The following is a 14,706-nucleotide window of genomic DNA, read 5'->3' as shown; positions in this document are numbered from 1 at the left end:
GTATAAAAATAAATGCAGCGAGATGTGCTGCTGTGAGTGTTACACTTTTATATCATGAGATTATTGTTACCTGTGCATTAATGTCTAAACAACATTTAACTCTTCTTGTGGGTGGAGGTGCAGGGAAGTGAATGGTCGGGTTTTCAACTATTTTAAATTCATCAGTCAGTGAAACTTTAGTTGTAGAGCACCTTTCATACAGGTTTATGGATTGAAGAGGGACGAGAAAGTACAAATGCAAACAGTCTAACAATTTCAAAATAATGCACTCAAAAAATAAAACTGATGAAAGCAAATAAATAGATTTAAAATATAGTGGCGATATTTAAAATATAGCAAACGATATTTACATTATGGATTATTTTGATTAGTTTTTTGATCAGTCCATTGATTGTTTGGTTTGTAACGCTTAAGAAAAAAGCAATGTGTCCATCACAGTTACCCACATCTTCAGTGTGCATTTGAATGTAATTTTTGACACTCATAAATGTAACGTTTGTTAAGTGTCTTGAAATAAAGATACTTGAGTAAAGTACAAGTCAAAACTGTATTTACATGAAGTAGTTGAGTAAATGTTAGTTACTTTGAGGCGCAGCTGTCAGGGTGAAACAGTGGTTGTGGGAAAATCTTAAAGCAACAGGAATAAATGAATGATATAAGATGAGTGGTCTATTTGGACATGCTGGACCATCAAGCGCACAGTGACAGTGTAAATCTGACAGTCAGGAGGAGTGGGACCTCTCTGCCGATGTGATGTGTTTAGACCTGGTGTAGCGGCGAGGCTCTGCGCTGCATCACAGAACAGACAAACAGACAGACGAGGCATTAGCGATGTGTTTGCCGTTGCCATCAGCCGTTACTCATCAGGGAGGCCAGTCAAACACTGTTGTGCCCTTTTGTGGCACATTGTCACCCTCAATTTAGAGTAAAGGCCAGGGATTGTCAGCGGTGCTGTCTTCTTTTTAATATATGACCCACCTGGGTTACAGACGCCAGAGGTGACAGGGAGATAATCACATTGCCAACATTTAGAAACCCCTCACTGACTGAAACTGTAGCAACTCCTTAGCTTCTCACATCAGACGCCCTTGCTGAGAAATGATCCATGCACGCAGTCAGAAAGTGCGAGAAACATCATCAAGCTGTTGCCCTCAGTTGCTGAAGTGCGAAGGGCGTACACAGTTTGTGACCCAAGTATTCTGGGGCCCTGGGAAGAGATAAAGTCAGGATTGAAGTGGGACAGAATAAGGTGGAGAAATGGAGTTGGGTGCAGCAATCCACCCATGCCTTCACTCTCTCTCCAACACTTTATCTTGGCCCCCAGTTGAACAAGACTTCCTTGCAAAAAGCCTCAGTGGAGCTGTTATTTGATTTGATTTGTGTAACCGTACTTGTGAGTTGTAGCAGTTTTGATTATTGTCAGAGATGTAAATTATGATTTCTCATAGCTACAATAGTCTTGGAGGAATTTTTTTTCAATGTTTTTATCACGTCCGAAGAGTTTAGGAGTCTATGTGATTTGGCCGGAGCGAGGAGCGGAAGAGGGAAGCACTGGGGAACGGGTCATAGAAAGAATGATGTATTGTGTCCAAGGCAAAAAAAAAGAAAAGAAAATAGGTGTTGGGCTGTATTAATGGGTTGAACTTGTCTCAGTGCCCCTCTCGGTCGTGTTTTTAACTGAGCTGTGGGCTTTGGGCTCTGGGAATGTTTGTGCAGTAGAAACCCTGGGTGCTGTTGTTTGTATTGTTCTATTTCAGCCTGTGTGTCGAACCAGTGTCAGCAGACCAGCACTGTGTTTTCTTTTCACGTGCACACACACACAAACACAAAAACCCTCTGTCTCCATCCTGACCCCTCGCTCTCTTTCTGCATCTACTGGTCTTTGCCCCTCTCATGAAATGTGGGTCAATAGTGGAATAAATTGCCAGAGAGAGATCCTGGTAAAACCCTCCGATATTCAAAGTGCTCTAACAGATGGAATCCGTGTGCAGACATGTAGTCCGCAGAAGGATCACTAGCATGTCTGTGCTCGCTTTCATTCTCGCCTGCATGTTGTGCGCAGCCATGACACCTCAGTAAACACAAGCATAACACATATACCTTCTGCTGCCTGTGTGTGTGTGTGTGTCTGTGTGTGTGTGCGCGTGCGCGTGCGCATGCGCGCATGCGTGCATGCGTGCGTGCGACAGAGGACTGCTGTGTGTGCAGGATGCCACCGTGTCACAGGTCTTAGATTAGACTCACTTAACGAGCGTCCTCTTCACAGTCCACCGCTCTGATACATGAAGCACAGAGCTTCTGTGAGCAGAGGTTCAGGTTCTTATCTCTGCTAATACAACTTTAGAAATAATGGAAAAAACACAGTTGCAGATAAAACATTTTTATCTCCTCTAAACTTTTATTTTGAAAGTTTCCTCCCCTGCCGCTGGTACCCCCTGACTGTGGCTTCTATTTCCTAACTCTGTTTTATTTCTTCTTTATGTGTGAAGCTCGGGTTTCCAGTAAAAAATGAACAGGAGAACATGCCCGTAACTGTTTACTGGTCTTTACCCAGTAAACCTTTATGCCTTTATATTTCATTGTGTGGGTACATTTGTGTGTGTGTGTGAGTACTACAGATCTTTATTTAATCATTTTGGGGTTTTTTTTTATTGATGTAGTTATGTCTCATGCCCCACCAGCTCACACAGTAAATAATTGTGTTGATCACCAGTAAATAGAGATTTGGTCTGAGTCACATCATAAGTGTGGTCATTGGGGAGCATCATGTGACCTGGCACAGTCACACCACCATCACTGCCCCGATAAGATCTCTTAGTGGAGGTCTCACTCCACTGTTGCTGCCTCTCTGTCCTTCTTCTTTCCTTATTGTTTGTCTTTTTTTTTGTTTTGTTTTTGTTAGTTTACATGTTCCAGTACTTTTTTTTTTTTATTATTCATTTCTGCACCCTCACAGGTGTGTGTATGAGTTCAGGGAAATGAGGGGAGATTAGTTGTTTTCCATTTCCTGTGTCTGTAATGAGTGTTTTTATAAATGTTTGGGGAAGAGCAGCCGTGTGTAGGCGTGTTTGTGAGTGTCTATGATAGAGATACACGTTGTCGGGACTGTCCAGATTATGATGAGGACCAGTATTTACACAGAAAAACACACGCGATGTGCAGTCCTCCTATTCGCCTTTAAACAGATGTGCACATTCGCTCTTTTTCATTTGCACTTAAATACAGTGTTACGTCTGCGACCTCTGTGTTAATGTGGGGTTCAGAAAAGAAGCCTCCTTCCATATGTGGCACAAGTCTATAAGAGTTTCTCCTCTGCACACACACACACACACACACACACACACACACACACACACACACACACATATAACCCTCCTCCTTTGAGAGACAGCGAGCGCACCAGCTGTACCCCAGATTAATGACTCACATCAGAGTACACTCGTCAGTGACACAGCTCTCAGTTTATTCATGATGAATCCCATGTTTTATTCAAACTTCACAACACAAACTCACCCATGACACAGCTCTGCATCCACTGCAGCGACCTGCGATGATGCCCCTCCAGGTTAGAAATGACGACACGGGCCAGAGCTGAGGTCAGTGATGCAAGCGCTCACAATCGCACAGCTGCGACCCACCTAACATACAGCTAATAGTTTAAAAATATCCAACACTGTCAACCTCAGCCCGTTTCCTGTCTATTGAAGCTTTCTCCAGGATGGAGGGATGGAGTTTTGGATGGAAAGACATGCGGTTCAATCAGTGCAGGCTGAGATCAGGCACTCCTGGGCTTGGCGTGCGGCAACAGTGCCCCCTGATGTTTGAAAGTCTCCACAGACCCTGGATCTGAATATGCAAAAGGTGATCTCCCTCTTAAGCAAACATGCTCATGTAAACTTAAAAAAATCTGTTTTCCCCTCACATAAATCAAACACAAAGGCAGATCAGGATCACACTAAATTCCCACTATACATTTACTCATTTGCATTGAGGCTGCAGTCAAGCCAAACTCTTATTTTGAAATAGCCTCCTTTGTGCTGGTTAAAATTATTCACCCCACCCCCCCCCCACCTCTGCGCCCTCCCCTCCATGTGTAAGCCAGAAACTGGATTCAGATGGGCTCCTTTAATCTTTCACACTACAAGTTTCTGCATTAAAAAAAAAAAAAAAGGAAGAAGATGAAAAATAAAAGAAAAGTGGTCTGTTGCATTGTGTCCGTACCATGTTTCTGATTGGCTACAGTGAAAAATGAAACTGAGAAACTGCGAAATGTCAAAGACAGTTGTTTTGCCGCGAGTCCCATCGGATTAGTTGTTGCATTCTGCTTCGTCTAGAAACCGTCTGTTTACCTCAGGATATTTTCTCCTCGCTGGAGCCTCCTGGCTCAATTAGCAGTGGGTGTAATGCACTGTCCTTGGCAGTATGAGGGGGATGTGTGCGTTTCACTGTGAGTGTGTGTACTCATGAATGCGTATGATTCAGTTTCTCTCAGTGTGAGAAAAGTGCAGGAGGTTTTTACATGGCCCTGGGGTTTGTGGCTGCAGAGCAGCTCTCATCTGGTGAATTACACCATAATCTGTTGCAGCCTATGTGGCAAAAATAAAAGCTCATTAATTCCCTTATGTTTCCAAACACTTGAAGGGTACTGCCTTCATGCAAATTTTCACATTAAAAGCTTGCAGAGTTCCTATCTCGCTCTTTTCTCCTGCTGGTAGTGAAGCAGAGGAGCAGCAGCTCTCAGCCTGAGTGTGATAAGGAGGCAGGGTGTCGTGTGCTGGCCAGACACAATCCAGCCACAGTGACCAGCGAGAGGCTGACTGGCAGTGACAGGGTGGAGTTCAGGGACTGTGTGTTTGTGTCTGTGATTGGGTCCCATGTCTCTTCTAAATTATAGCTCTCAAGCTCAGCACCAAGCCAACCTTTGACACACAGAGCAGAAAAGAAAAAACACAGATGAAAGACAGAGAGATTCACGTGGAGACAGAGGCCTAAAGAGGAGAAAAGGTGAGAAGGAGGAGAAGTGATGTAAAAGCTATTGAAAGCTTTTGCATATATTGACAGAGAGGCATCCATCCCTCCTCCAGGGAAGCTGACCTTCAGCTGAGCCTCTCTGAGTGCAGGAGTCCATTGATTTCTCTCTGTGGCGTGCAGATCTGCCACCAGGCTGCTCCGCTGGGCAGAAACAAAACAGACCCACCTCACACAGGCCTCATTTAAAAAGAAAGATGTGTCTCAGTGTTCCCACAAACAGAACAGGAGCCAGAGCAGGGGTCACGTTACCTTTAAGAGCTTTTCCATCCACTGTGCTGGCTGTCGTTCCTTCTGTCACTTAACAGCTATCTGTCCATTCAGTCAGTCAATTAAGACATCTTGTCTTTTGCAGTTTCTTTTTCTCTTTGTGTTTTCATTTAAACTTGGCTCCTCAACTTTTTATGTGTATATTGAGGCATACACAAGTGACTGATGGACGAGCCACAGAGTAGTGGTCAGAGACCGTCCAGTACATTCCATAATTTATTAGTATTAATAGATTTGTAGTAAAAACCCTGATGTGTTGAAGCAGTGTTTTGCTGAGTCATCAGGTCACCTGGGTGATGATGGGTCTGCAGGAAAGACCAGTGACAGACATTACAGCTACAAACACACCATGTGATATCAGCTGACAGTCAACCTTTGTGTAGTAAGTTATATTCTGCTGTGTATGGATCTAAATGTCTCACCTTGTAATTTAGCCTCAAACCAGACAACAGTTACGTTGCACGTGTTTTTATGACCAGAATTTAAACATATCTAAATAGGATTCTGTTGTTGTTGTTGTTGTCAGCTGTTAAAAAAATACACTTCTCCTGTGTTTTATCTGAAGTGTTGATATCTATAAAAAGATATAAGATGATTTTAAGACCCAAAAACCATCTCAGTGTAGTTTTACATCTCCTCTCTCAGGCTTCTCTCTGGAGCTGTAGTAACAAACAGGTCAGTCAGGATCTAGGCCTCACTTCTGATTGGCTGACTATTTTTTAATGAGTGATCAAATAAAAATACTGCATGGTTTTTGGTAAACACCAAATCCTGCAAGGTTGAATGGTGGGTCCAGGTGGGCGGGGCTTGGGGCGTGGAGCAGTTGGGGCTTTGTTCCAACATCACAAAGTTCCAGAAGTCCTGACGGCTGGTTTTAAGGCTCAGTTTCTGAATACAGGCTGTGTGCATTTCTCTGTGGACTGAGGCTTTGATACTTTCACAGTATTAATATAGAACCTAGACCTGCTTTATAATCACAAACACATGGACATCTGAGTTTATATAATATGAGACCTTTAAATGAGGATCAGAGTCCTGTGATAATCAGGTAGGAATTTAGTGTGTCTCACTTTGTTCCCAGGTTATAAAAGATCCCATTATGGGGAAGTGGTCTCAGAATTTAGGACCCCACTGCATAGATAAACACAACTGTCCAGATTTTTTTCATCTGTCTTTAAAAAAAGGGGAAAGAAAAGTGAGTGACCCTCAGAGAGATGTGGATATACAGGGATAAAATTCAAGCTAGTTTTGCACAAAGTTGAGTTGATTTGATTAACTGGCGATCTTCCACTGTATGATCTTCTGTTCAGACTCGCTCGTCTTTGTGTTTAGAGTCACATTTCCGCTCTCCTTGTTAAAGACTTGATGCGTTGTCCACACCTTTCACACAAAACAGAATAATGGCAGTAAAAAGAGCGCCAGAGATAAACGTTATTTTTCCACTCCCGCTCATCTTAAGGCAAATTTCCGTCTTTTGATAAACAGAAATTTTCCGGTGATCCCGCTCTAGGATTCATCATTGTCACCACCACAGGTTACAATGAGCATGTGTCCCTGCTCAGATACTGTACATGTGCAAGTGCACTGGCAGGCTCAGATAAGTCATTTACAAAATGTCTGTCGAAGCATTTGTGAGCCTGCTCTGAGCTTTGGTGTTGTTTACATGTTCAAAATCCTGCCAGCTCTTTTGAGGTTGAAGATATACTTGTTTGTTTTCCAGCTGCTCTTCTACAAATCAATAGTGAGCTTGCTGTACGTAATTTAGAGTCAAAGTTTAGTTGCCGTCTTCTAACTTGAAGATTTATGTATTTTGTGTAGAGGAGTTTGCTTGTGTCTTTTCCAGCTTTTCGTGTTGTTATTTGTGAATGCAAATTGGATGTGATTACATATTTGCAAATGAAACACGTGTGCATTTCCAAAAGAATGCAGATGAGTTTTTTTTCTGGTTGCTATGGTAATGCTGAGATGTCTGGCATCCATGTAAGGTGACTGCTGGCCAGCGTGTCTTTGGTCAAGTAGAATAACTGACCTATAGCCAACTTTGTTCATGCTCCCGTGAGGACCCCCACCTCCATACCCACCCTTCCCCCACTTGCCCTGGGGCCCAGAAAAAGCTTCATTGTGCAGGCAGGGAGCGAGGAAAGTGAGGCCTGGTTCTGGTTAGCTGCGCTGCATCTGAAACACTCACCTTCCTCCAGGGGTTGCATCTGGAGCTGGTTTCCTGTTCAGGCTGTGCTGGGCAGGGGCGGAGTTTGGCCCGGCTCGTTGATTGGGCGAGACTGAGCCTTTATGGACCCCGGGATGGTTGGGATTGCCAGACAGTAATCTGTCAATCACTGGCATACAGGTTCAAACCAGAGCATAATGCAAGAGAGAGCTTATGATTGGTGTAAAGGCCTGAGCAAGAAGCCAAGGATGCGTCAGTTTTATACCAATAATCCAGCTGCAAATTTAGCATCAGCCAATCAGATGAGTTTATTCAGGGAACAAAGAAGGCCAATGTTCTATATTTTTATCCAAAGTCAGTTTGTCTTTGGAAAATATTGTGTCATGATAAGAAACTCTCGAGTGATTTAAAGTAATGGCTTTATTTGAGTAATTGCAAGCTCTAAAATTAGCATTGTTTTGACAGAGTAATGCCATTGTTATTCTATAATTGTGTGTAATAGTCACATTAGAGCATGGCAGCAGGACCAGTGCATTCAGTAATGGTGTGTAATAATAACGTTAGCTTCCTGTTATTACGGCAGTAATGCTGTAGTTAAGGCCACAAGCGCTGCCCCTAAAAACACACTGTTTTTAGAGTGGACCCTGAACGCCACGTGAATTCAGCAGCATTTTTAGAGCCTGTCATTGAGATTATTTTTGTAGGGTTTCTTGGACAAAATGCTAGATGGGGTTTTAGAAAGCAGTGAAAATAAAATCCTTACTATCCCCTAAAGTTTACCTAAATAAAACAGTAAAATGTTTTTGAATGATTCCCTTAACCTGTAAACCTGTAAGAAGGATTTAAATGTTGTCGGTGATCCAGATGGCGCAAAGTCTAACTACTCAATTGATTTCTGGGTAGTTAAAACTGCAATTTTTTAAAATCTTAGCTTATGCCTACTTGAATAAAACACGCACTATCTGAGTGTAATGCCCTGATTGTGTTGTCTAAAGTGGCGTGGAAAGCATGCTGTATCCTGCTCCTTGCTGTTCCCATAGGTGCACAGTCCGCCACTTTCCAGCGAGCCTGTGTGCCAGTGCCATGAGACGGGCATTGTTGAGTTCAGCTTCAGAGATGGAAAGAGTTTTAGTCAGTCTTCCCACTCAGCTTCACTCAGCTCAGCCTCAGCTCTGTACCAAAGACCTCCATTTCCTGCTCTGGCGCCATGACATGCAGCTGACAGCAGCTTTTATGGATCTCCTGAAGGGACCCACTTGTAAGTGCATGCTTCCTCTCACACATGAAAATATATACACAAACAGCACAGTACACAGTTTACAATACGCTCATGGTTAAGGAAGGTATACTGTGGTGCATTTGTACATCGATGAAGGTTAAAGGGCCGTTAACTAAAAACAGACAGAGAGAGAGATGTGAAAAAGATGTGAAATTTGTAATTGCAAGAAAATATTTAAATCAAAAATATTTTTCTCAGTGAATGAACTGATACATTTCAACTTCATAGAAAAGACCAAAGTAAAGAAGTAAAAGTAAATAAAAAATTAAATTGACTGCTTATTGACAAACATGTTAATTACCTTGTTAACTGTTGGCTCTCAAGTGACCAATGAATAAGTAGCTTTCTAGGCTGTGGTTTCCCAACCTGGGGATCAGGATTGGCCCCCCTTAAGGGGTCATGAGATGAAAATATAAATTACTGCATCACAAAATTATTCTATATTTTTTCAGATTTTTTTCTTGTGAAAATCTTGGACACAACACAGAAAGTGTTTCAGCTGCGTTTGTTTCATGCTTGTCTGACTAGAGCTGCTTGATTATGGCAAAAATCATAATCACAATCGTTTTGCTCAATATTCAGATCACGATCATTTAACACAAATATTCGTTGACTTTGGAAACACAATTCATTTATTGAACTGTGAGGGGAAAAAAGCACAAAGCGTTTTTTTTATTTCACATTTTGGAAAGCCTAGTGTGCAAGCAATACTACACAACCCTGGCAGCACACTGGTTGATAGTAAAGCTATTATGAAGCACTCCCAAAAAAGAAAAAACATATTATAAAAAAACAGATTTCCAAACACAAAGTGTTGTATCTATGTAGCTTTTCCAGATATACACGATATAAGTTAAAGATATCTGAGTGTGTGATAGCAGCCAAACAGGACATGGTCTCTCCCGACTATATGTAGAAAGTCTCTGAACCGGCAAACTGCTCAAGACGACACACTCCTATTTACGTTGCTAACGCATGCCAAAACATGACCCCGAAGTGGATGGGGCAGGGGGTTTGTAGGGGGGGGTGAAATTTATTGCGAAACAGAATGCAGCCCAATAATTGTTTTATCTCGATTATCTTGTTTTCATTGTCATTGGAAGCCAAAATCATAATTGAAAATAAAATTAGATTCATCATCCAGCTCTATGTCTGACAGAACAGACACACTTCTGTTTTTAATCACTCATGTTGTCTTCACATGCCGCGTTAAGGCTTACGCTCTACTCAAATGAAACGCCCACAAACACACTCCTCAAGTCTATTTTCCTTGGTTTTCTGCGCATTACTACAGTGATTATATACTGGGCTCTGAGTGTTTCCAAAACGTGGGTGACCTACTACTCAGTACGGTGCCTGAACACAAACATGGAGCAGCAGCTTCTGTGGCTTCTTCTTCATCCCACTAAAAAGCCCTCGCATGAAACAGCGCAAGACAAGAAAACTCTGCTCACACCTTATTCCCACTCTGATGTAAATAAAGACCATAAATAAAGACGGACGTAGGCTCTGTGACGTCAACCACAGGTTTCTGAAGAGCAGTTTTGAAGCTCAGAGGGGGCTGCTCTGTCGTCACCATCTTGGCACTGCCTGACTCTGCCCCTAACTCCCAGCTAATCCAGAACTGGGCAAAGAGGTGGGGCGTTGGTGGAGCAGAGACTTCGATGAATGCTGGTTTGGTATGGTTACTCAAAGCAACCACACCCTCAATTATGCAGAACTTTAATCCTTAATAAAATGTAAACAGGTGAGTTCTATAAAATGCAGCCCGTACAGCTGTCATGAGGGAGGAAATTGGCTCTAGAGACCAAAACAGTTTTTGGCACTTCAGTGTTACCAAGTTCCATTTTTCAGCCTCGGGGGTTGCTGCTTTGTGATGACCCATCAGAAGTGTTTCATTTGAAGGGATCACAAGCCAAAAAGGTTGGACACCACTGTCCCAGGCAACTAAATATATGTATATCTATATATATGTAATGTAAGACGTTTAGTCTTATTCTAACTTCTAAATATTCAAATATCAAGATGCTCGTAAATGATAACAGGCGTGTTTATGCTTTTAATAAATACTTCCTGTATGAAAGATAAAACTGTATAATGGTAACTTTGAGCAAACCAACAACCTTTTTACTATCTGGCAGCCATGTGGACCAACCTGCAACCTGTAGCTAGAACCACATGATGAACAACAACAGCCAAGAAAGTGGATCCCCGCAGCTGAGGACGTAGGTTGTTGGTGTGTTCAGAGCCCAGGTGGTAACACTAGTTCAGGTTTGTGTGAAGTGCTTTTTTGATAAATGATGTGGAGGCCTGGGGCTCCTCTTTCAGCTCCCCCTCCCTCCACTGACCCATACTGAGAGCTAATGATGCCAAACTTAATGTGGCATCAGCTACTTCTCAGGCCAGCTTTGGTTAAAATGAAAATGTGATTTCTTGACAATGGGCACGCTTCTTAGAGAAGCTGGGGGCTTGTGTGCATGTCCTCCTGGACGTGTACGGACAGAAGTGTAGGAGTTTAATGGCTCTGAAGTGAGAGTTTTCATCCGTTTGTGTTTCAACCAGAAACTCTAAATGTTCTTTGTCTTTCCACCAGCAACATGAGCAAGGGAACGATCCCAAACATTGTTTGGCAGTTTGAATTAGTGCAACTTGGAGAGGTATTTGATTTCACAATGTTTAAGAAGAAAAATGTGTGGTAAAATTGTGTTTGAACGGTCCCCGGGGGGGGTGAGTGTTTGGCTGGGGTCTGAGGCAGGGAGGAGGAGGAGGCTTTGTTGGAGTGAACAGACGAGCAGGAGAGCGTGTTCCTCTGATAGCTTCCCTGTTAGGAGAATGTGACTGAAGCCTTCAACAATGTCTGTCCATGCCTCTATCACCGATGTGAAGTTTGCCTTCATGTAAGTGAAGGTGGCCCTGCGGGGCCCAGAAAGACTCGTCCTCAGCCGCTGCTTCACGAGGGACAGTCCGACAGCTCTGTGGCTTTGGCTCAGTGTCTTTGGTGCTGATTGTATTGCGTCTTTGGCTCAGTCAACAGTTCTTCTGGGTCAGACACAGGATCCCCCCAGTGGGCCCACCACAAGCTCCAAAGCCCCTCATTCTCAGAGCCTGTTTGTCTTGGTGAGAGGAACACAAAGCTCTTTCCAGAGGAATCCCTCATTAAAATGAAATATATCCACAGGGGCATTTGTAGCTCCATCTGACACAAACATGAGGTCCTCCATCAACAATCATTCTCTTTTATACTGTCATCTCAGCCTTAATCTCTCCTGTAATATCTCTGTATCTCTCTCAACTGCTTTTCTTCCCCACTTTGTTTTTTTCACTCTCTCCCCTCCTCCTCCTCCTCCTCCGTGACCCCGTTGCCTCCATTTTCCCCCTTTTCAGTCCTATTTTTCATTAGATTTTCATCGGACAGATTAGCTCCACACCCTTGTTTTATAGGTCTATGAGCTCACCGCTGTTGTAAGAGTGGCCAGTGTTCTGCAAGCGGCCCTGTGATCTACAGCATGTTGGACTAGAGAGCAAAAATCGTGAGGGACTATTCAGACCTACTCAGACAGGCTGACTGAAACAGGTCACCGCACCTAAACATTGCCCCAAATGTTAGCGCTGTGTGTGTGTGTGTGTGTGTGTGTGTGTGTGTGTGTGTGTGTGTGTGTGTGTGTGTGTGAGATAGAGACAGAAATCAGTTCAGTACCCATGCAAAATCCAACAAAAGAATGAAACAAAATTACCTCAGCCACTCGAAAAGCTGTAAAATTAGCGAATGGAACGATGAGCTCACCCACACTGTGCTGATAATTTAAACACTTACAGTATTTTTTACAACACAGATGAGGAAGTCAACTAATAAGAATGTAGACGAGTGATTAGGTAACATCAAATGATGTAAATACTCTTTGCAACCTAATGCAATATACTCCTCATTTTCCTTTTTTGGCTTTGGTTGTGCACCATCTCCCACTGAGGAGCAGAAAACAGGGTAACAGGAAGTTTAAAAAAAAAAAGTTTCTTTTAACAGCCAAACAGCTGCTAGTGACTGATCCTAGAGGAAGAGCTCCACAATTTGGATAACTGGAAAACACTGACAACCACTACAACCTGCAGGGTGAGGGTCCTGTGACTGATGGATGCAGTATCCAGTGGCCTAGCTCGCTCGTCCACCTGCTGCATGTCTTTATTCTCTATTAATTGTGATTTGAACAAGACAGAAAATTTGAAAATATAAAATAATAATCATGAGAGAAACAAACCTGTTGCAGCAAACTTCCCTCCAAAATACAACATCATAGCCATCATCAGTAATCATGCAAACATAACTTTATAACTTTATACTTTAAAACTTCATAACTCATAACTTTTACAGCTGTTTCCGGCTCATGACCCACTTTAAAGTCTCAGAAATGTTAGTGGCACACATCCGACCCTGTAACAATACAGAGGCCAGATAATGCCTTCTCAGAGCACAATTTATTTTAATGATAACAATCAGACATTCATGATTGAACTGAAAGCAGGGGAAGCTCGATTTTTTATTTTCTTGTTTGATGGGGGGGAGATCATTTGTTGATTGGCCATCCATCTCTTGACTCTCTTTCCTTTTTAAAATCATCCTGTTGCTCACCGGCTATCTGTTTCGATACAACTTGCTCCCACTGTGTCTCTGTAAAAGGTCCTATCATGGGTTTATCACTGTGTTTTTAAACATTATTAATGTTTTTAAAGATCATTTCATTGCAAAACATTTTATTTATATGTGTGTGTGTGTGTGTGTGTGTGTGTGTGTGTGTGTACTGTTCTGCAAATGATTTGGCCCACTAGCCATACCTTCACGGCCCAGCTCTGTCTGTCACTTAACTAGCTCAACATCACCAAGTCCACAGCCAGTGTGGTCTGGGAGGTAACACCGCAGCAGCTCACACAGCCAGCAGTAAACATGCTAACAGATTAGCTCATCGTCTGTAGTACTAGCTCAGCTACGATCTTTGGTCACGTGACCCTTGTCTTGCAGGTCATAGCTAACTTTTGAAATCAGCTTATTGTGTTTCCAACTAAGAGACAGAAGACAGGACTGATACCACTCTCATGTGTGAACAGTAAGTATGATGCTATAGCCAACAATTAATCAGTTAGCTTAGCATAAAGACTGGAATCATGATGAAGTAGGAAACATAACTCTGCCCGCCAGCATGTCAACGTCTCACTGATTAACATGTTACGTCTCATTTGTTCAGTACATCTGGGTGCTGTGACTTCCTGGAGTCTTGTTGTCATGGTGAGGTAAACACTCTCGACTGATGGAAGTCACTGCACCAACAAGCAACAGCTTAAACAAAGAGCTAGTTTTTGTGTTAAGCTAAGCTAACTGGCTGCTGGCTTCATATCTCCTGTTCAAACATGAGAGTGTTCCTGATATTATTGCACCTCTACAAGGTACTGAAGGAGTCTTTCGTGCACATGTGCTGTGTCTGTGTCGCAGGCTCTTGGAGACTCTGGTTTCCTGGCTGTGCTGAGGCAGCTGCTGTCCCTGATGAAGCCCAGTGGAGGCGAGGACAGCTCGGCCTCCGGGTGCAGGCGGGATGAGTGCGGGCCTGATGAGCTGATCCTTCTGCTGGTCTACCTGTACTCCCTGGCCAATGAGGCGCAGCCTGCGGACCACAACGCCGAGGGGGATGAGGAGGAAGAGCTGGCGAAGCTGGAGAGGGAGCTGATAGGAGCACTCACCCTAGTCATCACCAGGGAGACAGAGCTCAGCCCTTTGCTCCAGAAACTCACCGGTAAGAGAAGAGCAGTGCGTCATGATTACTTCCAGCAGCATCCCCACTTTGCCAGACTTGCTGATGGTCTGCGAGGAGAGAAATTAGAGTAAGAAAGTGGGAACAGCTGAATGTTTATTTCCTCTCTCTGCTGTTAATGGGAGGATTTTTAAGTCTTCACACCCCATCCTTCTCCTGCTCTCCTT

At 43.2% G+C, this 14,706-nt stretch overlaps 1 protein-coding gene across 1 annotated transcript in view; it reads left to right on the top strand.

Annotated features, from left to right (window-relative positions):
• scfd2 (sec1 family domain containing 2) overlaps positions 1-14,706 on the top strand; it is a 105,187-nt gene that overhangs the window by 30,509 nt on the left and 59,972 nt on the right. The window contains exon 5 of the mRNA XM_071486872.1: positions 14,224-14,521. Within this exon, the coding sequence (XP_071342973.1) occupies positions 14,224-14,521 (298 nt within the window). The remainder of the gene's footprint in view (positions 1-14,223; positions 14,522-14,706) is intronic.

The sequence above is a fragment of the Trachinotus anak genome, unplaced genomic scaffold (assembly GCF_046630095.1).
Source record: "Trachinotus anak isolate AG129_WGS33_773 ecotype Australia unplaced genomic scaffold, CSIRO_AGI_Tana_v1 ptg000010l, whole genome shotgun sequence".
Taxonomy (NCBI): Eukaryota; Metazoa; Chordata; class Actinopteri; order Carangiformes; family Carangidae; genus Trachinotus; species Trachinotus anak.
Note: the sequence above shows the minus strand (reverse complement) of the source record. Positions and strands in the feature narration are given on the sequence as shown.